Below are 26407 nucleotides of genomic sequence, written 5' to 3'. Positions count from 1 at the left end.
AACAAAATTAAATTAAATCAGAGATAACATACACTCAGATATAAAAACCATGATTTGACATAAAATGAACAAGTTTTATATAAATGTCACTGATAATAGATGTCACATTTAACTGTGATTGTATGAAACCATCAAATACCATTGCATTAAACCTTCAAGTTTTTGGGTGACAAAATTTTAAACCAATTAGTGTTGTGTGGGGGAAGAAATTGTAGCCATTTTATAATTTGACCAACTAAGTATCACTGAACTAAAAAGTTTAAACTACTATTTTTCTGGAAAAAAAATGAATTACTACTATCACTGAAGCTCCGAATGTCCTCCTTAGCTATTGCAGCAGTAAAAATCAGAGGTGAGCACCTCCCCCGCACTCTGACCCTTTAAACTGCATAAAAGGGCCAGAGCAGCATAAATCCTCTTTAACAGCCCATGTGCCTAGGGAGGGAGGATTCTCCCAGAAGAAGGCAATGAGAAAACCACAAAAGACTGTGCATTGAGGACTCCTTGTAAGCAGTAGCATATGGGGTGGGGTGGGGTAGGAAGGAGTGTATCAGGAGTGGGACTTCAGCACTTAGAACTACAGAGATTCCAAGCAGCATCAAAAAGCTTCAAAAGGTCTCATTTTTATCCCATACGGAATAAGAATTTTTTTTTCAAACTTTTAGAAATTTTGCTGAATGGTATAACTATTTCCTGCCAAGCTCTAATTCTGGTCCAGGTTCTGAGGGGAGCGTGTTCTAGTGGGCACAGACTCTTTTCCCCCTACTCCCCCTAAGCTTGACCTCTTCTGTCCCTTCTTGGTTCCACATCTCCTTCCCTGGTTCCACATCCCAGTCCCACTCTCCCCAACCCCTATGCCCACTGGTCCCAGTGCCCCCCTTGCTATCCAACGGATTTGGCTTCTCACTCCTCTGCTTTTCAGTCAGGCTGTTTCCTCCTCCACCGCCATGCTCCTTGGGTGCCAGCTGAAGGAGTCAGAAGACAAGAGAGGAAGTCTCCCTGCTCTCAGTGCTCGTGCCTAATGCCACATTACTGAGAGAGACACTCCCTACAGCCCCCAGTGGTTACGGCCCTCACCTGGGACATGAGAAAGTCAGGTTCAATTAATATTTAATCATTTAGATAAAGTGGTGCCAGGAAGAGCAAGTTCATGGAAAGTCTTGTTCAACATCTATATTCCTGGGAAGGAACATGCTTACTACATATGCAATCTTTGGAACATTTTACTACAAAATACAAAGTCATACACAGCATGTGAAAACAGATTTGTAGTGGCTCATAACTTGGCCAAATGTATGGAAAATTTCACAGGGACATCCTTGACTGTCACCATGCTCTCTGCCAAGTTTCAAAGTCTCTGCTCCAAAGCACAGGGGCACTAAAGTTTCTCAAGGAAAGAGTTTTATGATTTTTTTTATATGGTAATATTAATCCAAAATTATTCAGCTTGAGGATAACACCTAGCATGGGAAATGTCTGCCTGAACCACTGGCAAAGCTAAAAGCAAATGAAAACAGGGTTTTTATAATGTAAAAAGAGCCAGCAAATTTTAATAAATGACACTAGTTTGGCCACCCATGAGGGGCTCTCTTTGAAGACCAATTCAGTGAAGCTAAACTGATTTACAACAGCTGAGAATCCTCATCCTACTCTATTAATGAGGACAACAGACAACTCTCCGACACTTCCTACTATAGAGAACTCAAAGACTACTACATAACACAATTTACTCAGGAATTTAAGGCTATCATCAAATCTTTCCCCAAAAAACTCCAAGAAAAATTCTACAAACTCATCCTCCACAAACCCACCCGAAGGACCTTCTTCATGCTTCCCAAGATACCCAAACAAGGTAACCCAAGCAGACTCACCATACTGGTCACAGCACTCTTACTGATCTTTTTACACCCAAGATCATTTTTTTTAATTTAAGGGCAACTCAGGATCTACCCTGCCCCTTCCCCGAGGCTCCGTCCCTTCCCCTAAGCCCTGTCCCCACTCACTCCGTCCCCCCGCTCTCTGTCACTCACTCCCTGACTGACCTGGTCCCACTCAGGCACATCAGCACCTCCTCCCCATCACGAGCCGGGCCACCCTGTCAGCAAGTAATGCACCACGCAGCAATGCTGCACCTGGAAGGGGCCAATGAGCCCCTGCAGTCCCTGGGGGGACACATGGCTCCGCACACTGCCCCTCTCTGCAGACACTTCCCCCACAGCTCCCACTGGCCACAGCTCCCCATTCTCAGCCAATGGGAGCTGGGGGGGTGGTGTTTGCAGACAGAAGCAGCACATGGAGACTTCTCCCCCCCCCCCCCGGCCACCCCACCCCGTAGGACCGCGAGGACATGCTGGCCACTTCCGGGAGTGGCGTGGGGCTGTGGCAGGCAGCCCCACTGCACGAGAGATTGCGACTGACTGGGAGAGTGTCCAGGATTGACCAGTCAATCGAGATCTACAGGCTGGTGACCACTGATCTAGACTCACAGAAACCATCCTCCAAGCACTCACCGCACAAAGGGCCAGCTTCCTCTACAAACTCCAGAACATTTACAACATCCCTCAGAACACCATCCTTGCCACCCTGTATACAACCACCACTCACAGTGATGGCATAGCTCCCTACCTCATATATTTACAAGACAATGGACATCCCTCAGATACGCATCCCAAATACATCACCAAACTCATCTATTTCATCCTCACCCATAACAATTTTACATTCAGCAATAAGCAATGTCCAAATCATGGGAACAGCTATTGGTACTAGGATGGCTCCCCAATACTCCCACCTCTTTATGGGCCACCATAGAGAAGAATTTCTGGACCAAACCATCAAATCACAATATACTGAAATATATTGATGATATTTTCATCCACTGGCAACTCCCTCATAGATTTCCCCCCCACAATTTCAACCACCACCACCAGCCCTTATAATGTGTTCTGTAACACTCCCACACTAGCATCAACTTCCAGGACACCACAATGAGCTTCAGAAGTGAAACCCTACTGATAACTATATACAAGAAACCCACAGATTACCACAACTACCTTTATAGATCCAATGAACACCACAAACAAAGAAATATGCTATCGACAGCAAGGAAACATGATATATGCTCTGAGGAGAAAGTCCACAGAATGGACAATCCAAATACTGTGGGAAAACATGCTTCAATTCAGAAATAAAACCCTAACCGACCACACATCCCTACTTGTCACCTACCATTCCACACTAGAACCCATATGAGTATAATCAAACAACTACAACCCATACTCAATGGGGACCTGTAGTGAGGCGGCCTGGTTCCCAGCCACACCAGAGGGGGACGAACCCCTCCGGATGCCAAAGTGAGCGGAGCCAATGGAGCTTGCGCCTGTCCCTCAGAGGTCAGGGTGCAGAACAGGAAGTACAAAAGCCCATCCCCAGAGCTCACTAGAGCCCTGGCCGCCAGGGAAGCCAGACGCCTGTGGCCTAGCTCCTGGTGGAGAGACTCCTACAGTCTGCGATCAACCCGAGGACTGGCCAAACCAGCCGAGGCCAGAAGCTGACCAGACCCTGGAGAAGCCGTTAAGCCTGCCGGTGGCAAGCTACTCAGAGGAGCTGCCAAGCCTACCGCTCGCTGAGTACCCCAAGGAACCCATGGTGCTTGATTCTGTGGAGGACACCATCACAATGCAGGTAACTCTAGAGGGGGAAGTAGGAAGTAGCCCAGGGGCAGTCAACTCTAGTCTGGCTACAACACACCCAGAGCCAATGTCAGTCTGTTGCGCTCAGGATCCCCACTGACGCAGTAGCAGGTCTGCTGCTGCTGCTAGAGCCCTAGGCTGGGACGCAGTGGAGTGGGTAGGCCTGCGTCCCCCGTTACCCAACGTGCGGGTAGCAGTCTCCCCCTCTCCCTGGTCCTTTGGAGCTAGGACCTGGGCATCCTAAACCTATTTGTTTGCTCAGCTCCTGCTTCAGAGCCTGAGCCCCTGACTATTTGCTGTCCCACCCTGACCCAAGGCCTGGGCTTGTTACTGAACTGTTTGCTCAGCCCCTGAGCTCCTGACTGAGTGCAGCCCAGCCAGGCTAATTCTCCCATTCACCAGATTTAAGTAGCGAGGTGGCCTGGCTCCCAGCCACCCTGAGGGGGGACGAGCTCCAGCCGAACCCCTCTACGGGACCCCATCCCGAAATCTTTCCTGAACTCCCTCTACTGGCCTTCAAATAAATGTCCCACCTCTCCAAGCTCATCATCAGAAGCAAGCTCCTCACAGATGAGGGCACATCAACTCAAAGTGACACAAGACCCCGCCAGACCAACAGATGCAAAACCTGCAGACCTACCTACACTGCTACAATGATCAGCACCCCCTCACAACACACCTTTCAAGATCCATGGGTCCTACATATGCTTATCACAACATGTGTGTAACTCATCCAGTGCACTAAATGCCCAATGAAAACTATGTCGGTAAAACCAGACAGACAATCACTGCACTTTTGAATAAGCTTACAAAAAAAATTATACGAGACAAAAACACCCTATCACCTGTGAGTGAACACTCTTCACAAAGCAATCACTCTGATCTATCAGTCCTCATCCTCAAAGGAAACCTGCACAACACTTTTAAAAGACAAGCCTGGGAGCTTAAATTCATAACTTTGCTAGACACTAAAAATTATGGACTGAATAGACATACTGGATTTATGGCTTGTTACAGAAATCTTAACCCACTAACTGCCCTCCCTATCAGCTGCTTTTTTCCCTCCACGTCCTTTCCCCCTTATGACTGGAGAGGTGTTAATGGGCCACTTCATGAGGAATAATCCCTTGAAATGTGTGTTAACTATTTATGCTAAAAAAACCTGTTACATCTTGTATTTAGCCAAGTCTCTCTGAGTAGGACATGTCTACACGTACAGTGCTGCAGCAGTGTAAGTTACGTCCCACTGACACAGTGCTGCGCACACTAGTGCTTATGCCAGAGTAATTTATGTCACTCTTGGGGGTGGACTCACACTTCTGACTGAAAAGAGTTTAACCAACAAATCTGCTAGCGTAGACATAGCATTAGTTTCCCAGGCCTGAAGAAGAGCTCTGTGTAAGCTTGTCTTTCTCACCAACAGATGTTGGTCCAATACAAGATAGCCTGGGACTACCACAACTACCACAACACTGCATGAAAGTTATTTGGACAGCTTTTTTCCAAAACTATTTCAAATGTAGCCAATGTTTTACATGTAGAATATATAATCAACCCACAACTAAGCACGTATAAGCATCGTCACAGAAAAACAAATCAGTTTCCACAAATAAGAACATTAAAAACTTAGCACTGCTATTCAATGCACTGCATACACACACAAACAACATGTATTTCAAAGCCCAGAAGGAAAAAATGAAAAGGTATTTTCCATAGATCAATAGGATACAAAACACACCAGCTTTGTATAACAGATCACCATAAAAAACACTACAGAAACACTAATTGTAGGATCTTTACAAATGCCAGTATCTATCAGCGAATCCACTCAAGTCAGAAACAGTTTAAACATGCTTCCTACAAAACACGCATGTGGAATTATGGTTATGCCTTCTCATAATAATGGCTTCTTCTGCTGAGCAGGGATGAATTTCATTATCCAAATGTTTAAGATGGTATAATTTGAAAAGTATTAAAAATGAACTCTCATTCAAATTTACTGAGGATGTGCACATAAAATAGGGGTTTAAAGCCTATCCATTTCAAATCTCTATTGGTTTCATATTTTAGGAAACCTAAATGATAAGCTGTTTGCAGTGTTATATGGAAGAGTTGTGCAGCTTTTCAGCTTGTCTCTTTCACCAACTGAAGTTGTACCTCACCCACCTTGTCTGTTTATCAATATGAGCATTTTACATTTACATCTTCAGCAAATGCTACTTCTAATGAAGGCTTTTGTTGCCTCCTCTGCATAATAAGCAGCAGATTTAGCTATCAGTTTGATACTTCCAGAGACAGAAGTTCAATAAATCAACCTATCCATAATGGCATTTTCAGGTAGGGGAAGCTGGAGGGGCAGCAGCACCAGGTTAATCTGATAAATACAACAGAAGTAACACTTAAGGGGATACTTTTGTATCTTGTTAAAATGGCAACACAAATTGTTGGTTCTAAATTGAAACATTCTTAAGTTCAATCTTGCTAACTTCTGTGGGCAGGCAACATGTTCTTTGAGAATCCTTTAAAAATGTTCAGGGACTACTTGAAGCATAATTGATAACAACATAAGAAAATTCTTGACATTGGAAGGAAAACAAATTATGTCAGTCATTGCAAGCCACATCCACTAATGTTTAACCACAACTACTGTCTGTCTCTGTTTAACCACTATTTGTCTGCCACATAAAACTTAATAGCCATCATTTTTATTGTTTACAGAGGTTTGCATTGCCAAACCCCATAAAATGTAAACAAAGTAGTATTTCACAGGGCAGGCATCAGGTATAATTTTGCATTCACTTTTCTTCATGCCAAGTTACTACATGTACATAGCTCCAATATCATCACCACCTGATTGTTTCAGTGTTAAAAGCAGCAAAAATCCACTTTGTTCTTCACATATTTAAGACCCTAACACCATGAAGCAACTGAATATGATATATTAAAAAGCTGGAAGGTGAACACTGACTCACTTCACATAATGCAACCTTACATATCTGTCAAAGAGTATGTATTGTAGATTCTACAATCCATAATCAAAGTGTGATTGTTTTACTTTTATATAATTCTGATGTTGAAATATTGTATTTTGATCCCAACAAATAAATTCTGTTAAGTCTGCAGCAAAGGAAAAAAAATCATTGTTTGAAATGTAGAACACATTTATAGGATAATAGTGAAAATTAAGTTACTTATGATTAAGCAGATTGCTCTAGCAGTTCAATCTTGAAGGTGCTGAGCTCACTGAGCTCCTATTGGGCACGCCTCCTATCGGCTATCATTGCCACCACCAAGTGATTTAAACAAACATTCAGAGAGGGCCACTTGGAGGCCTGCCTTCCCCAAATATCCCCCCAAACCCCTACACCTCCTTTCCTGGGGAGGCCTGAGAATAATATCCTCACCAATTGGTACAGGTGAACACCAACCCAAACCCTTGGATCTTAAAACAAGGAAAAAACAATCAGGTTCTTAAAAAGAATTTTAATTAAAGAAAAGGTAAAGAATCACCTCTGTACAAATCAGGATAGTAAATACTTTACAGAATAACAAAAGACTCCAAAACACAGAGGATTTCCCCTCTAGGCAAAACTTTAAAGTTACAAAAACAGGGATAAACCTCCCTGTTAGCACAGGGAAAATTCACAAGTTAAAACAAAAAAGATAGCCTAATGCATTTCTTCCCTTTTATTTCTATTTCTACAATACTAGATGCTTAGGTCAGATATGCTTAAGGAGATGCAACTTCCCTGTCCTGTTTCCTGGGAGGCTCTGAGAGACACAGACTGAAAACCTTCCCCCACAGATTTGAAAGTATCTTCTCCTCTTATTGGTCCTTTTGGTCAGGTGCCACCCAGGTTATCTGAGCTTCTTAACCCTTTACAGGTAAAAGAGGAATTAACCCTTTATAGGGTAAAGAGAGATTTTATGCTACCCTTAGCTGTATGTTTATGACAACGATGAAGTCTCATGTCCAAATACCTTGCTTCTGCACATCTTAACTTCAGGTCAGTACTTTGCAGAACTCAGAACCATCAGGAGACACTGGCCTCAGAAGATGGGTGGTGGTGTGTGTGTTGGGGGAGGGCAGGTGACGGTATTACATATAATTGCACATGTAACTTGACATGAAGTTCATTATTAAAGATTTTTTTGGAAAGGCATACAGGAACTGAGAAAATAAAGGCTCATAAGCCACAGACTTCAAAGATGCAGGGAAGACAAGTATAAATCTATGAAGACAATGTATTTCTAGTTCTCCATTAACTTGTAAGTATTTAAATTTTCAGTCTTGCTTAATTGCCTCCACAGATCTCTTTCCTGGAGATTAATTCCAAATATATGATGATTAATTAACAAATAATGGTATCTCATCTTGCTGCTAGCTGAAGTGGGGCAGCTGGTCTGGGGAACGTGTGTGCATGTGTAGGGAGCGACTGTGGATAGAGCAGAAGTTATGATGGAGGGATGAATGAGAATGTGCAGCAAACAGTGAGTCTAGTACCATATCCCTGGTGCAATGGGCTTTATGCATCCCCCCTCCCGATATCTGAACTCAAACCTTCAGTTATCAGCTATGAGTATAAAGAGCAGGCCATTTTAGTAGCATCTGTACAGAACATCGAAAGGAGAACATTTCTCCAAATACAACAAACTAGATGGACTTTGAGAAAGACCTAAGCTATCCAGTCTACTCAAGGAATAGCCACATGCTTACAATAAGTTTGTGGAGTAAAGCCCAGCACAGTCATGGGGTCTGGAGAGGAGAACTGGAGATTTAGATAAAAATTAGACTTTCAGCAAGATTTTCAGAAAAGATAATAAAAACTACCTTGTCTTTATAAATACATTGGAAGGGGGTAAGCCATAAAAGCTTGATGTTGACTCTCACACACCTGACAGAGGCCGTCATCACCAAGGCGGCCACTTTTAAATATAGATGTCATATGAACATCACATGACTGAAGGATCTGTAAGCCTACTAAGCTGCATTAGAGGGGTACAGTTAAAGAATTCCTTAAAGAATCACTTTATAAGCAAATACATGTGAAAAAAATAAATAGACAGCATGGCAAGTAGCGTTCTAAGATGGAGGACATTCAACAAGAATGAGGAACCAGAGCCCACCTGCTAAACTGGGAAACGTGAGCTTTCATTATGGACTTGAGCAGAAATTGACAAAACATCAAGCCACAAACCCAAGGATTCTGTTGTTAGGATGCCAGAATCCACCATATGATGCTGATTGCCATCGTATCAGAGTGCCTGTTGGCTAAATAAAGAGAAACTTTGTGTGTATGAACCAATTCTTCCTTCCCTTTTGGAGAAGATCAATATGTCTGGCATAAAGAAGAGATTTTTCAGCCAGAGTTAGGAGATTTGAATATCAGAACTAGTGAACCCAAGCAGGAGCCATAAGGATTACATATGCTCTTCCCTTGCATCATCTTGCTAAGGTCTTTGTTCATCTCCCTATGCAGCAGATGAACAAAGTTATACATAGGCATTCAGAATCAGAAGGCTTAACCCTGGGTGAAAAAGAAAGGTTTTTGATAGATGCCTTTGACTTTTGCCTGATCAAACACAGAAGTGTTCTTATTTGGCATTGCAGTAGGATACAAGGTCAGTCTGTGATCTAACTAACCACGCCTCTGTTGAACAGGTTGTGTGCTACCAACTACCAGAGAGACCACTGGGTGTAGCAATTGTCCACAACCCCCTCCCCCCCAATACACATACACGCACACACACAAACAAGCATAAAAAAAGGATGTATGGTAGAAGGACCTTTCCAGTAAAATTTAAGAGCACAGCTAAGAAGTTTCACAGATTCTAAAACCAGAAGGAATCTTTATGATTATGTCATCTGATCTCCTGCATAACACAAGACAAAGAATTCCTTATTATTTTAAAGATAGAAGTTTTAATACAAAACTAACATCTACTCAGAGACTACTCAAATTGTCAACAGTAATTAAAAACTACCAAGGAAAGAGGAGCCTTGTGCCTCTTTATACCCTCTGTCTCCATGCAAGGCTCAACATGAGCAGTGGTACAGGGCTTCCTCTCCTAGTATGAATTCCTCTCAACAACTCTGAGTTATGGGGTGAGAAGAAGGAGACAGACTCCAAGTGTAGGGATCCATAGAGGCAATTCCATGAAGGGGGAGAGAGTCTGGAATGCTAGAGAAACACGTGTAAGGATTATAGTTACTTTTCAAGCTGAACCAAAAAAAATAAAATTAAATGTAGTGCTAAGAGCCCACTAAAATTATACCAGAGCACCTGCATGCCCTAGTCCTGGACCAGGACTCTTTTGTGTTAGGTGCTGTACAAACAGTACAAAAATTGTCCCTGCCTCAAAGATCTTGCAATCAAAGAAATGAGATCATCTGTGAGCATGTCACACAATATATAGCTCGCTCTCTCCTTTACAACAGCAACTGAAATTGGACATATCTAGACAAGAATCAGTGTCCAAAGTAAAGGATGGAGAGAAGGGAACTCATCACAGATTAGCAGCTCTCCTCCTTTTCTGCAGCTGTTCTGAAGATTGAGCTAGTTTTATATTAATGGAAACTTTTTGTATTATTTAGCGGGTTGTATCTTATGAGATTAGGCAACCAGGATATAGAATGGATGTCTATAGTTACATTTTTGGAATTCAAATAAATGATAAAATAGTAGCAGCAACATACAATATGCAGGGTATAAAAAAACAATGTTTCATGGTAGGAAAACATACATACTGGGATGGATTTTCCTCCGTGAACAAGCTTCATTTGGATACACTGAAGAGTGGAGCCAGCCACAGTGCCCTGATCTTCCAATATCTGCCCCCAGTAAAGGTAGGATTGGCATACTCGACTCTTGCTCCACCATATTCTTCCCTGGCCCCAGTCTGCCTCCTTCCCTGCCTCTTGTGCTGAGGACAGATGGTGGGTGGAGCAGACTACCCTGTCTCTGTTAGCCTTCTGCTAGCAGAGAGTTATTCTGAACAAGTAAAATTCTCCACTTGCAGTTTGACCCCCATTTGTGCTGTGCTGACCAACATGTGCTGCTTTGTCGAACAAAGAGGACATAAGCAGACTAAACTAACTCCATAACTATTCCTTTTTTCTTTTATTTAAAACAAAACAAAAAACTATTGAATTATTTAATCTCCTTTTTCACACCACTTCATTTATTTATTCCGTTTATGTCGCACATGTGGACATGATCACATATGACAATAGTGGATGGCAAGCCAAAGTCTGAATCTATAGCACATTGGCTTGCCACACAGCAATGTCCCATGTGGACACTGCTACACAGTGCATATAAAAGTTCCCTAGCATGAACTACAGAACTTATACTGCACTCCAGCAACACCCACATGAGATATTACTGTGTGGCAAGCTGGTATGCTGTAGATCCACTCCCTGGTTTGCTACTATGCACTAAAGTTCTGTGTAGACAAGCCTGTATTCCTAGAGAAGTGTTGCTATTTCATTCACTAGCTGGAGATAAAAATCATTGTAAGGCTCAGCTCATGTGAACTTATGTTCACTTTGAACAACAAATACAATCATTCGATCACTGGAAAGCAAGGCATACCCCATATAGTGAAGTGACACAGTTTTCTTCCCTTTTTTGTTAAAGAATTGCTGTAAAAGTCAAAAAACCCAAATGCAAAGGGGGGGGGAAAGATACAGTCACAGAACATTAAAAGCTTATAAACTTATATAAATTATATTTCTTATAATGTAAATTCTGCAGATGAACAGCACAGCCACTTTATTACACAGAAACGTACTGTGTAGGAAACTGCAATCAAACTTTCAAGTAGGATGCCAGAATATAAGAATTCTAAAGTTACTTTAAAGGATTTAAAGAAACCCAGAGCTTCCATTATATATATGTGGCATTGTTAGGGAATTTTTCATAAATATTTGCCACTACTATGGACATTACTAGTTTGGTTCCTAAAATGAATCATGAGATGCCAAAAATGCCTACATGTCATCCAGTCAGTATACACATGCAATGAAAGTGGAATGGTTTATAAAGCACCTTGAAAGACAAGCCATCTATAAAATTAGGCATCACATATAAATGGCAGATAAATATTTCTACAAAATATAGCAAAAATTGTTTTATTTCAACAAAATTTCACCCACTGGACTTTTTCATTTTTCTGTGATATTTTGTGTGTGCATAGCCTCCATGTCATTCAGGGAAAAAAATCTGAAATAATTGGCCATGTACCTTACCCATGTTTAAGTCAGTTGCACTAATGAAGTACTAAAAGACTATTTGAGGAAAAACTCATAATAATTGGCAAAAGGTGCAAAACAAAACTATGTTGAGGACAGGGCCTATGTTGGTCTTATCCTAATACTATAAATTGTTCAGGCTACCTTCATTAGAACTGTGTGCAAACCACAGACTGAAACAGGCTGGCTGCACAGTGTCACTTGAGAAGGCTACTTTGCACAGGCTACTCAATGTAACAATCCCAGTTATACTGTCAGTTCTGCTGCTCCCCATCCCTGGATGCTGACACACAATTAGAAGCTATTGCATGCTTGAATGGCTGGCAAAATGACAGACCAACTTTTTAAATGTCATGTAGCACTAAAGGAACAAAACCTAGTCAAATAATGTCTGTGCAAAGATTATCACTAAACATTGCCAAATCTATGGCACAAAGATATTGAAGAGGGCTGTTATAAAAAGCAGTCTAGTTTTGGAAAAATCCTGTATATGGACACATGAGAACCATAACAACCATAGAGAAACCACCACCACACTTGCAAGACAATGACAATTTCGACTGCTCATTCCAGTTCTGAATAAGAGCATGTTCCTGTGTGTCATTCCTGTGTCAATCTGATCATCATACAAGTAACAACAAGAGAGAGACTAATTGGAAGGTAATTTATTTTGAGCAAATAACTACTCAGAACTCTCTTTATGCTCATGTAGAAGTGAAGCTGCAAAAGCTTACGTATCAAGGTTTAACCTGCTTAGAAATCTTTACATTTATAATAGTCTTGGTTTTTCCCAATTTCCTGCAATCTTTTCCACTTCAAGAAGTTTTTTGATCAATATATTTTTCCATTTTGCTTTTTCATTTTTATTATGCATTCATGTGCATGTACTATATAAAAACAGACACACACAATAAGCTCAGTTACTGTGGTTATTTTTATGGTGGAAGAACCTTGATGGACAGAAACTTTCAAGTACTGATTATCAGATAAGTCACTAAATTCTTACCACCCTCACCCATTAAATTCACTTTAAAATATTTAATAAGAACACATTGCAAACTATATATTGTGCACATATACCCATATATTAATGTTAGATGCTACATATAGCTAGATACATATACTTAAAATTTCATCTGTGCTGCTAGAAGATAATTTTTTTCTTCAGAAACTCACTATTTTAATGGAAATGAAGAACTATGCTTTTAGGAACATAACTTAGTTTAAACCTTGAAATCATTGAGTTTTTTGAAATCAGAAATGTTAGTTCCATTAACTTTTATATTGGTGCATGTAGTCCATAATTGTGTAAGTAAACAAAGCTGTGAAGTGTACTCTGGAACAACCACAACTATAATGTACAGTTTAATCATATTTGCATATCTTATTTTCCCCCCAGACACAGGATATTAAAAGTTGTGAGGTTTGTTTCTGGCTATTATTTTAAGTTTGTTCTAGCCACTTCCAGACACCATGTAAAGATTTTAAAAGCAATTAATACAGGGACAGAGTTTCATTTGAATATAGCAGGGCCACCCGGGGGCAGGGGGGAGAAGTGGGGCAATTTGCCCCAGGTCCCGGGCTTCACGGGGGCCCCCCACGAAAATGGCTGAGGCTCCCTCCCTGGCCCGACCCCACCTCCGCCCCTCTCCCGGAGCCTCAGTGCATCCAGCAGCGTCCCCAGACAGCTGCAATGTGGCTCTGGCGGGGCCCCTGAACCCTGTCCCGCTTAGAGCCGCATGGTAGGGGGGCGGGGCTAGGAGCTCCAGTGGGGCCTGAGTTCCCTCCACTCAGCCTGGAGCTCACAGCCCCGCACCCTTCCCACGCGGCTCTGAGCAGGAAATTGCTCAGGGGCCCTGCCGGAGCCACGCTGCTGCTGTCGGGGGACGCTGCTGGATGGGATGAGGCTCAGGCTGACAAGAGAGCTGGGGGTAAGGGGCCAGGGCTGGGGTGTGTGGCTAAGGGGTACGAAGTCCTAGGGATGGAGAGGGGGCAGAGGTTGGGGGAGACGGTGAGGGGACAGGGAACGAGGGGAGAGGGGGTTGGATCATGGGCATTCTGGGGTTCTGTCAGGACTCAGCGGGGGGTGAATAGAGGTCGGGGCAGTCAGGGGACAGGGAGCAGGGGTGAGGTCCTAGGGTGGTGGTTGGGAGTGGGGTCTCTGGGGGACGGTGAGGGGACAAGGAACAGGATGGGTCGGGGATTCTGAGGGGGAGCGGGCAGTCGGGGGGGCAGGAAGTGGGTGAGGGTCAGCTGAGGGCAGGGCCACGCTGTTTGGGAGGCACAGCCTTCTGTACCCTAAAGCTCATTCAGCAGTTTGAGGCTTGCAGAAGAGCCAAGCTGTTAGCTTTTCCATTAGGGCAACCATCTCTTTCACTTCTCAAATGCCAAATTATAGTCTATATTTAATTTCAGTGCCATAGGGAGATTCATGTCAGGGTAGGGTAGCTTCATTTAAAATTAGCCACAGGGGGAGGGATCACATGAGAAAAGCAATATCCTTCCCAGCCCTACCAAGGGAGACCCCCATCCCCTGCATTCCCTGAGGCTTCAGAGGGGCTAATTCAGTGGTTCTCAAACTTTTATACTGGTGACCCCTTTCACACAGCAAACCTCTCAGTGCGACCTCCCCCCTTATAAATTAAAAACACTTTTTTATATATTTATCACTATTATAAATGCTGGAGGCAAAACGGGATTTGATGAGGAGGCTGACAGCTCGCAACCTCCAATAATAACCTTGTGATCACCTGAGGGGTCCTGATCCCCAGTTTGAGACCCCCTGGGTTAATTTAATTTTAGCACCTGTGTCCATTCACATGCATATGCTATTTTGAGCATTTCAGTTTTCACAACATAGGCTCATCCCAGATTCTGGAACAAGCTCAAATGCTCAGTTCATGGAGTATGTACATAAGCTATACTAAAGACAAACCCACAGACATTGTCCGTGATTTTTTTTCCCGCTTTTTAAAAACCCCTAGTTTTCAATCCAGAAAAAGTTTTGACAGAAAATATTTGTCCAACCCTTTTAATGAGCTTTATTGCCTTTTAGCACTGGCTGACGCTGAGAACCAGTGATACCTTATAAAGAAGTTCTCTCAAAACTGGGCTTGTGCTGAGATGCAGAAGGTTTATTTTTCCCAGGGCTGCTCATGGGGGGGAGCAAGTGGGGCAATTTGTGCCGGGCCCTGCAGGGGCCCCCACGAGAATATAGTATTGTATAGTATTGCAATTTTTTTTTTTTATGGAAGGGGCGCCCAAAATTGCTTTACCGCAGGTCCCCTGAATCCTCTGGGTGGCCCTGGAATATAGAGGAAGTTAGTAAATGTAGATAGCTTCTAAAATTATTACCCATACTCTCCGTGTGCGCGTGTGTGTATAAATAGCATATAGAATAACATTTTGAAAAAACAAAACAAAACAAACCAACCCCATACATCACAGCTTCCTATTGCAGTCCAGATATGCATAGATAGATACCAACCCAAAAGCATGGGAAAAGAAGACTACTCACTTGTTTAGCCTTTGTCTTTGTGATGGTGTCTGAAATTGGTTTCTTCCGCTCTTTAACAGCTGTTTTGGAAAATAGTTCTTCAAATTCATGATAATCTATGGAAGGCTCTTCAATTTTTTCCCACACAAGTGAAGCATTAGAATCTCTAAAGTTAAGCAAAAGACCTATGTAGAGCAATATCAAACTAAATATAGTCACAAATGGTGGAATGAAGAAAAATAATGTTAATAGTATTTTTAAGTGACTGCTACTGGCAGGAGTAGCAGGAATTTAATAGATTGTATTTTGGATCTGAACTCCTTTTTAATTATGTATTGAGTTTTCCCTTTTTCCACATCTCAATATGCTTCAAACTGCTTTATATTCACATGTGCCACACAGTTTGGGTTATCACTAGCTCAGTATATTAAAAAAACAGACCTGGAAATAAGCTTGGGCTGAGAAAGATAAATCCACCATTAAGTGGCAAAAAGTATGAAGATGGAGGAAGTGGTAGGCAGGGAGAGAAAATATTACTGAAATCATAATTAGTATTTCCCTATGAGTATGACAGTATAAAATCCGTATTTCTATAAACAATAGGCGTTCCACAAAATAGAAAAATACATTAACAACAAATCTGACGTAAGCCAGAGCAGCGTCAAGCAACGAGGGTTACAGGCAAGAGGACCTTTTACATCAAAAGGTAGGAGACATGGGGAGTGAGTGTCAGCAGATCATGGATTCATTTGGAGGAGCATAAACTATCTGAGTTTGCAAGTTGCTTGAGACAGGACCTTGGTGCTGGTGGAAAGGGGAAAAGGGACAAGCGACTTACATTTGAGTCACAAAATGCCTGACACATATCACCATATTGAGGGTCCACAGAACCCTGAGGGTCCACAGGATCAGGCCCAAAGTTATCCAAAAAATGGTTCTTTAAAAGATTTCTCAAACAGCAAAAATATACATTCCCCCCCCTCCCGCACTGACCTGTTCTAGATAAAAATGGGAAAAAATAGCACTTCTCACTAATATGCTCTCTGTAGTTCATAAAGACAATATTGAATTATTACCTTTGTAAAATAGCTTTCATGGGTAATAAGCAGTTCAAGATTCATTTTAACATACAAAATGCTAAACGCAATGGGCATTTTATTTAAATGCCAGTTAAAATTAAAATTGCAATTATACTGAAAATGTGTATGTTGTAAAGAATATTTACAAGACACTAAAGCACTTAGTTAATTTCACCCCATGTTATTGAAAAAGGCTTGGGGCAAAAACAAAATTCTTCATCTTCACGTTGTACATATTTTACCTTTTACTATGAAGCTGAATTCTTGTCCAATAAAGAGGCTTCATGGGTCGAGAAGGTTCTATTGTGTGTTTCCTGCTCCCTTTATCCTGGTTCATCCCCATTACAAATAAACCAACTGGTAATGGAGGAGGAAGAACCCCACAGACTTGTGGAAGGCCAGAAGTTGGCAGGAAGCCTCCCTGGGCTGGTGGTGGAAGAGCTGCCCCAGTTGGAGGTGGCGGCAGGGCAGGGGGTGGTATTCCCATGCCAGGTAAAGGCAGGGAAGGGGGTGGTACACCTGCACCAGGCAAAGGTGGGGGAGGGGGTGGCATCCCCATACCAGGAAGAGGTGGAGGTGGAGGTGGTAGACATACACCAGACAAAGGTGGGGGAAGGGGTGGCATTCCCACACCAGGAAGAGGTGGGGGAGGGAGTGGCAGACATACACCAGGCAAAGGTGGGGGAGGGGGCGGCATTCCTACACCTACACCAGGCAAAGGTGGGGGAGGGGGCGGCAACCCCATACCAGGAAGAGGTGGGGGAGGGGGCAGTATACCTACACCAGGCAAAGGTGGGGGCGGGGGTGGCATTCCCATACCAAGCAAAGGAGGTGGGCATGGGATACTAGCACCAGGCAAAGGAGGGGGTGACAGAGGGGGAGGGATTCCCATACCAGGCAAAGGAGGGGGTGGTGGAGGGGGAGGGATTCCCATACCGGGCAAAGGAGGGGCTGGAGGTATTCTGGCCCCAGGCAGAGGAGGGGCCGGAGGTAGGATTCCTGCACATGGAAGAAATGGGGGAGCGGGAGGCAGTGGCATCACTCCATCAGGCAAAGGTGGGGGTAGAGGTGGCGGCATAATTATGCCAGGCAATGAGGGGCCCAGGAGTGGCATTGCTGTGCCAGCCAAAGGCAAGAAAAGTTCTGAACCAGGCAAAGGTGGTGGGGATGGGACATCTGCACCAGGCAAGCATGATGTGAAGGAAGAGCCTCCTGCTCCAGGCAGGGGAATAGATAGTTCTGTGCCAGGCAGTGGGGGTGGGATGCTACAAGTGGGTTCAGAGGATACCAAAGGGAAACATTCACTGCAAGTCACACTCTCAGTACGTTGAGACCGATGGGGAGCTGACGATACAGTCGCTTCTTCAAACAAAGCAGACAGATCCGTGTCAGGTCCTGGATGAGGTGGATGTGATGTACTTTCTGTGGACTGGCTTTCATCCAGCTGCATCGAGATTAGTTTTGGTGATAGAATTAAAGATACTTCAGAACAATATGTGGGATGTAGTTCAAGAGTTGGCAATTGTTGAGATGGCCATTCAATTTTATCTCCTTCTAGGTCGAGAGGAGATTGTGGCAGTGTGTTGGCTGAAGGCTTTGAGTGTGTAAAACAATCTTCTACTGGTGAAGTCTGTACTGATTTTACTTGTAAAACAGTTTTAGGTAGGACAGTCTCTTCATTTGTTTGAAGATCCACATTACCATGTTCCCCACAAACTGAGTGTCCACTCTCACTTTCTTGGTCTCTGCAAGGAATCTGTGCCTCTGTTGCTGGGAACTGTTTCTCCAGTTCTGCAATTTTGGTCCTCAGATCCTCAATGGTTTGCTCCAGCTGCTGAATTACATTAGCACGTTCCTCAGATTTCAACTCAAAATCATCCTTCAAAAAGAAAAGATAAAGTCAACAAACAGAAAGACAAGAGAACTGTTATCAGCACATGCAGGCAGTGAAGCTAAATAGGGATTAGCACCATCTAGAGCTAGAGAAAGCAATTTACTTCTACACTCAGTAAGAACGGAGACACCATATCCCCAGAAACAACCTACTATGGAAATTAGTTTAGGCACTCACACTATAATTAGTGATTATGATTTCATCAGCATGTATGTCCTTTATATTGCGATGTTATTCTCCTGTCTACAGTACTGCTTTCCAAAGATGGACAAGGAACCACAGAGCAGTGGATTAAAAGTACTGCAACTCTCTTTTTGTAGTTAGATGTAATATATGTAAAATATTTAAATTTGCACAAATTTTCACTAATGATTGAAAACATTTCAAGTATTTCTTTAGTTCACTGTTACTGTGCCTGACAGACCGGGTGAACTACTGAATGTTACATTTGAATACATGCTAAACCAGCCAGGCCTTATTCACCTGAAAATGGATAAAAGAAAAAAAAATAGGGAACCAATTTTGAAAAGAATGCAATCATTCTGGTTTTCATGGCCAAGTTATGATGGCAGAAAGTCCTGCATGTTGAGTACAGTAAGCTACACAGCATAGCATTTGAGCTAGCAGAACCATAACAAGAAATAAGACAAAATTAAGAACTACTCCCCAAGTTCAGAAAGCATCAAAACGGCCATGTTTAAGGGCATAAAACAACCATTAACAAAAGGGATTAGGGAGAAGTTTCCTTTAGGAGAAGGTTATTCCCTAATTGCCAACTTTGCAGCTTCCTCTGAAGCATCTAGTACTGGCTGCTGTTGGAAATGGATTACTGGAACATATGAATTATTCTATACGCCAGTTCCTATGTTCCTAAATAAATACCAGTAATGGAGTGTGTTCTGTTTAAATGGAGATGTGCTTTATTAAAATGCATCACAAGGAAACGATGTAGCCCAGCAATAATGAATGGTAATGACTGGTGCTTTATCAGGACCGTAATCCAAGGAACTAATCAGACAACAGATACATCAGAAATTCAGAAGTATTTTAATACAGATGTTCCCAGATAGAGATTTAAGGGAACAGGAATGCTAAAGTTGAACATATTTTTTTCAATGCTGTACTTCATTAAATGTTTAGGATTTTTTTAATAGTATCCTCTCTTGACTGGGACAACAGATCAGCAACAGAGAGTCCGAAAGGAGATTGTGTTTTGCAGTCTGTTTTATAGACATTCAGGAGATGTGGGGTTTATTTTCCCACCCTCTGCTACAATTTCCTTGGTGACCTTCGGCAAGTTACAACCTCTTTGTACCTTCTCTCTCCCTTCTGTAAAATGCTAAACCTCACAGGTCAAATTCAAGCTTCATCCATGAATGTTTTGAGAGTTACTGGTCTCAGACACAATGGTGAAAAGTCCCATAGAAGCATCTGTAAATTAATGCCCAATATCTAACAGAGTAATAGCCTTTATTTGTCTTTCAGTCAGGAAGATTATGTTTGTCATCTTATACTATGGCACAAGAAAATATTTAGAAAACAGGTTTCTTTGTTGTAAGCAAAGTTCTCACTATTAGTAATATATATTCATAGCTTACTAAAATTGTTTCCATGGAGTTGTTTTCTGAACACAGCATTTCAGGCATGTATTTATCTTGGGATTTCCCAGCTCTCCTAAAGCATTCACTAAAATGAAACAGCAACAAGTGACTAACTCAGATTGCTGTCTACTTGAAGCAATTTACATCAAGTTACAATGCTCATTCTCCTAGAAAGTCTGAAGTCTCATTTGGATCTAAAATTATGAATACTGGCAAATAGTTCTCCCTATCAGATTTTTATGTGTAGGTAACAAGTTAAAGCAGGGACTGGGTCACCACATATTTGTCTAGCGGTGGGCTGACTCTGAGGGAGAGCAGATTGCTCAGCCAATAACTACATAGTGCTTTAAACAGTAACCCGGAGAGAAAGGCTAAGAGAAAGCTTTGCTTATTGCTTCAGCCTCAGTTACAGGATATTCTGCTGGTATCTTTTTTTTTTTATTATGCATCCTATTAAAATTCAATCCATTTTATTAGCAAGATTTTTGTTGAAAAACTTTATTATGATATAAAGGACAAACAGTTTGGATTAGAATGTGAAAGTATGATGAAAAGAATATTAAAAAACTTCACCCATCCGCATTATTCTGGTGTACGTACATTACTCTAAGATCAATTTCTCAAAAATAAACATAAAATACACACATACTAGGACTATTTATACATATAAAATACCCATAAAAATTCAAACTTCAACTCTTAAGAATTCACTTGAGAAATATGACCATCCATTTTCTGCCACTGTAATATTCACTGGCTGCCACTTTTAATTTGTTTTATGTTTAACTAATACAACTTTTATTAAAGATATAGCCTTCCAATTTGTATCTAAAGGAGAAATTTCATCCCTGCCACAAACCTATTTAAGTCAATGGAATTACACTAGAGTTTAATTTGATCCATTTTATTTGAAGCTAATGCGCTAAGAATATTTAATATGGCAACAATTAATCTCTTGGGGAAGAATCATCACTGTTAATATGAATTCAGGACACAGGGCCACTTCTAAGTGTCCTGTTTAACATTTTACTATATTCATGAACAAAATATAGTCCTTGAAACTTAAAATTCCACTTGACCTGCAGGAAGGCACTGGAACTCAATGTTACACAATGGAATTCATCCTGTGGGTCTGAAAATCTATTGCAAGAAAAAGAGGAATTTTAAAGCTTCAGGATCACATTTAAAAAAAAATTGCCCAATGATCTTGTGATATATTAAGCAATTACTCCAAGGGCAAACAAAAATGGATAGCTCAATGGAGCTGATCTTCACATGAAGCAGCAGTGCATTCCTTCATTTTAGCAGTCTTTTGAGATAGGAGGCTACACAATAAGGAAAGAGGGAGTGGATTTCTTGTCAAGTTCTTACTGTTTCAGTCTATCAGGGTCCCAGAGATGCCTGAAAAAAAATTAACTCAGTCAAGATGTCCTAGCTTGAGACAAATCTTGGAAAACATTTGTGAGTTCAAAGAGACTTATACCAATTACATTTATTGGGGAAAACAGTATTTATATGCTTTGATTATATAGCAATTTAAATAATTTACTTTAACACCCAAATATTTTCCAAGATTTGTCTCAAGCTAGGACATCTTGCCTCAGTTAATTTTTTCAGGCATCTCTCATTTTTCAGGAGATGAAAGGATTGTTTCAAGAAAAACAAGACAATGACCTTCCACATACAAACTGATTTGGTTTTTGAAACATCTCCTAGAATGTCCTTAAAAGATTAGTTTAGTTTATAGAATCTAAAAATCTCATTAGGGGAAACTGGAATTCTTCCTATGAGTTCAGCCAGAGAGAAAACATTGAATCATTCAAATATATCTTTCAATTTTGTAACATTCACACTAACAAAAAATTCCAAATGCTTAGTGATCATTTAAATATGGGGCACTTAAAGGGTGTCCTCAATTTGAAATGCCAATATAGTCGGTCTGGTTATGATCATTGACCTCTTCCCTTCAGTTCTTTTGCTGCAAGTTAAAAAAAATTCAGGATCTGCGCAGTACAACTAAAGTATACCTACATGAATATCTATAGCCAATAATTCACAGAAAGGTTAAATCAAACTACCATTGCTTTTAGAACAGGCCATTTCTGTATGTTTGAAGTAAATAAAGACTTTTTTACCTTGCCCATTAAGATGGCAGCCCAAAGCTCCTTTAACCCTCCTTCCCCCAGCAAAAAGACTTGAGTTCTTCCCTCATGCCTTGGGTTTGCCTTCCCTTGGCAAACAGTTCTGAATGAGACACTTTGAAGTTAAACCAAGATTTGCATAAGTCACAGCAAGCTTTTAATATCTCTCATTGGGAAGAAAGATTAGAAGCACTGGTTGATGAAACTTAAAAATAGGTAACGTTCATGGAAACAGAAAAGGAAGAAATTTTTCTGCTGCACAAGTAAACACAGATGAAAGTTGCTTCCCAGGAACCTGAAAGGTTTGCCCAGGTAAAAGACTGATCATGAGAAAGGTCCACATTAAAGTCCAAAGGACAACTCCACAGCAGAAAACTGTGTGGCTTAAAAGATGTTTGAGGGACCTCAGCCTTGCTTAGACTTCTTACCCAGGACATGGGTACTTTGAGGTAGTCTTCTTTCTGTAAAGGAAGAAAGAAAGGTGGAAGCTTAAGCCTCACTTTATCCAGGAAAAATTGAGCATGTATGATTCAAGAATTGGGAAGAAGAAAATAAATATGTATGCACATTGATATACATTCCCTGAGATACAGAATTGGTGGCGAGACAGAAAATAATGTACCTTTACCCTCTGAAAATAAACTACCATTCTTAAATCAAACATAATCTGTAATATTTCAAGAATAAAGCCACATTACTTTCTACTTTTGGAAATTAACAGGTTTCTAGTGTCAGAGACTAAAAGCCACCAAGCTGCATTTGTCCACTTCTGAGAATCTTCAGCAATTTGTTACTTAGTGCTCCAGATGAAGTTCTCTCTGAGTGGGATCCATAATTAGACACTAAGCCTACAATTTTTCATTTGGGATTTTATCCAAAACTTTATTGTATTGATTCTACTAGGTTTTCAGGAAGAAGGCACTCTCTTTTTTAACCATTCTGTTCACAGAATAATAAATTTTTCCAGGCAAAACAGCAGACAGGCTTGCAGGTCTTGCTTATCTGTGACTGTACAGCACAGCACAAGCTTACAATGCGTTTTAGGCCTTTCAGTTAGGAAAAATTGATAACTTCTCAGATCCCTAATGGTCCAAGGTTAACAAGTTTTAACATCTATTCTGAGAGCCCTGCAGCCCACCATAAAGAAAGGAGACATGGTATTTTAGCAGCTAAGTCTCCAGTGCTGCGGCTGGAGATGTTGAATGCTATTAAATGAGACACACTGCTACTGGGCATTCACTGAATTGTTTTCATGTTCAGAATACTTTACAAAATATTATCTAATCAATCCTCCTACTTGTCTTGTGACATATATACACACACTTATTTTACAGTTGTAGACACTGAGTTGGAAACTGACTACTTTGCCCAGGGCTTCAGGAAAAGTCACTGTCCGAAAACCTAATTCCCAGTCTCTTGCTCAAATTTCTAGATATCATCTTTCTCCTAATATATTAGCATTCCACAGGTTTGAGAAGGGAGATACTCTGAGGAGTATAACATACTCTCCAGGCTTAGGTTATTCCTGGGAAAAACAGAGACTAGCATACAGGCAAATGTTTTAATGACAGTGGAAGATTTACTTTGCTGCTTCACTTGTTAGAACAATCAATTATTTAAAGCTGAATCCCTCAAAAATAATTTTGGTTCTAATGTTGCTGACAGAATTAATTCCTTATAAAATTGTTTTTCCTTTTGTGCTTTCTGGCTTTGAATCCTGTATTTTTAAAGGTTTCCTGACAGCAGACATTTCAGCAAAGACATGTAACAGTAGGGCTTTCCCTCTAGTTCCACATTATTTGTGTCATTGTGTTTAATTTTCCCAGGACTACAGGGAAATCTAGAAAGAACTAGAGGTCTATATAGAACTATAGATATATGGAACTACAAGTGCTTTTTCTGGACTCTCCATATTATTTACCTGTACTGAAAGAGAGTGGGAATAAAAACAGGTACCATACACAATAGGAACTGAAAGGCCCTATACAGGATACAGAAAATATCCCTGCCCACTGTGTGTGAACCTTGTGAGGAAATTCAGAGTCATGCAATTCAAGGAGCTCTCAATAGAGTGAGCTCAGCAGTTCCCAAATGTAACAAATGAAAACCTGAGTTTCAAGGAGGTTTGCTGTACAGGGAATTGCTACTACATTCTTCTGTCTCTGAAACATGTTGAACAATCAGAATATACTCTCTTTTTTGGCCTGTGCCCCCTAGTTTAGTGAGATAAGACATAAGGGTGCTGTCTGATAGAAGCTGTATGTACAAACACCAAAAGGTAGCCTTCCAAACTGAGAGAAGTTTTAATTTATTTATTCTCAGTGACATCTGACAAGTGCTATACCCTAAACAGTGATAGCAAAATAAGCCTCACGCTGCCTGAATGCTCTGTTCTATGTACGTTCTTATCTCACGTTCATCACATTAGTATCTGAGCACCTTCCAGTGGTGCATTAAGCAACAAAGTTACCATGTCATGTTTTGTTCTCTCATCCTCTCCCAAGGGGGAGAAGAGTGAACACTGGAAGATTTAGTTGTGGTAGGATTTAGTTTCTAAATATAACAGCATAGATGTATTTGTTAGAGAAAGCAAGGTCAAAGAAATCCACCTGACCTTTGAGTCGAAGGCGCTGAGGTTTGTGATGATCCTTAGCTCCTGAGGGAAGTCATTCCACAGTCTCAGGCTTGCCCCATCAAAAAAAGCTCTCTCTGGCACAGATGAAGTTTACCTTTGTTCTTTACCACCAGAGGAGTGATTTTGTTGACCAGTCTTCAACCCAGAGGGTTAGGTAATCTTTTGGCTATTTTAGGCCTAGGCCATTGAACATTTTGAAGATAAGAACTGAGAACTTGACTGTGGCTCAATATTCTAAGGGAAGCCAGTGTAGAGAGTGGAGAACAGGAGTGGGCTCATGGTAACCCATGTTGCTGAGGAGACGAGTTGCAGAGTTCTATATTGGTTGGAGTTTTCTAAGCACAGGACGCTTCATGCCGAGGCATATCACAATGCTATATTCCAGCTAAGTAGTAACAAAGGCATGAATAACTGAGGTCACATCATCAACTACCAAGATGGGACGAAGTCTTTTCAGCAATCTCTGATTGGCTAAAAGCATTACTTGCAGATGTTCTCACATGATATAGCTTAGCATCAGTGAGGAATCCAATAGCACTCCTAAACTTCTGACTAATTGTGAATGCATGCCTCCAACCAAAGGCAGAGCACTCGGTGCCTGCAAACTCTTCAAAATACTCCTTTGCTGACTAGCCTCACCTCTGTCTTGCCCAAGTTTAGAGTTAACCAGCTGTTCTTCACCCCATTTTTAGGATTTCTAACTGCTAAACAGATTTTATGGAAGAATAAGACTCCACTTCCTGACACTAATGTATTCTTTTAGGTCAGGGAAAGATTTTTGGCACAGTTGTGGCATCTATAAAGAAACTCAGAAAGATGGAATCCCATAAAATGGAGAAAAGGGGAGTTAAATAAACTTTTCTATCTTTACAAGAAATCCCAAGACCCTTAAGCCTGGTCTATACCTAAAACTTGGATCATTCTAGCTACATTGCACATGGCTGTGAAAAATGTCACACCCTGCATGACATAGTTAGGTTGACCTGATCCTTGATGTGGACACAACTAGGTCAATGGAAGAATTCTTCCATTCACCTAACTACCTAGAGCAACGGAAAAACCCCTTCCGTCATTGTACTAAGAATCTATACTACAGCACTACCGTGCTGCTGTAGCGCTCGTAGTGCAGACATATCCCTAGTAGAGTGCACTAGGAATGAAATGTCCTTTTAGGATTTTCCCTAACTCCGCTACAATCAAGAACCTCAAATGAGTTTGTTTTAAACCTCAGACACCTTAGATGAATCAGTTGTCTCCTCACCACTTTAAGCAACCTGGAGACAACACACCAGCCAAGCATATTACCTTCCACTAATATGGTACTTCTTTGCAATATAGCACAAGGAATGTTTTTTTGCAACATCAGTGAACAGGAATGGTCATCGTTGCCAGCTCAGATGCTCTACTAGTGACCAAAGAGGGGGCTGCCACAATAGGGCTAGAAAAGCTTAAGATTTCTAGCTTAAGAAGCAACAATACCATGCTTACCTCTGTCACCACTCTGTGAATGTGCGGTAGTCCTGCCTCTTAATGGAGCAGATGGGTTGAGGATGAAGGACTTCTTAAAAGGTCAGGAGATGTGGCCTGTTGGTATTTTATTTCCGGCTTGATTTCA

General features: G+C 41.4%; 1 protein-coding gene across 1 annotated transcript in view; it reads right to left on the bottom strand.

Annotated features, from left to right (window-relative positions):
• FMN2 (formin 2) overlaps positions 1-26407 on the bottom strand; it is a 238261-nt gene that overhangs the window by 142590 nt on the left and 69264 nt on the right. The window contains exons 5-6 of the mRNA XM_075064186.1: positions 16764-18400; positions 15464-15608 (exon numbers count right to left, since the gene is read on the bottom strand). Coding sequence (XP_074920287.1) covers positions 15464-15608; positions 16764-18400 — 1782 coding nt within the window. The remainder of the gene's footprint in view (positions 1-15463; positions 15609-16763; positions 18401-26407) is intronic.

Source organism: Chelonoidis abingdonii, chromosome 3 (genome assembly GCF_003597395.2).
Source record: "Chelonoidis abingdonii isolate Lonesome George chromosome 3, CheloAbing_2.0, whole genome shotgun sequence".
NCBI classification, from domain to species: domain Eukaryota; kingdom Metazoa; phylum Chordata; order Testudines; family Testudinidae; genus Chelonoidis; species Chelonoidis abingdonii.
This window is presented reverse-complemented; position numbering and strand designations above follow the sequence as displayed.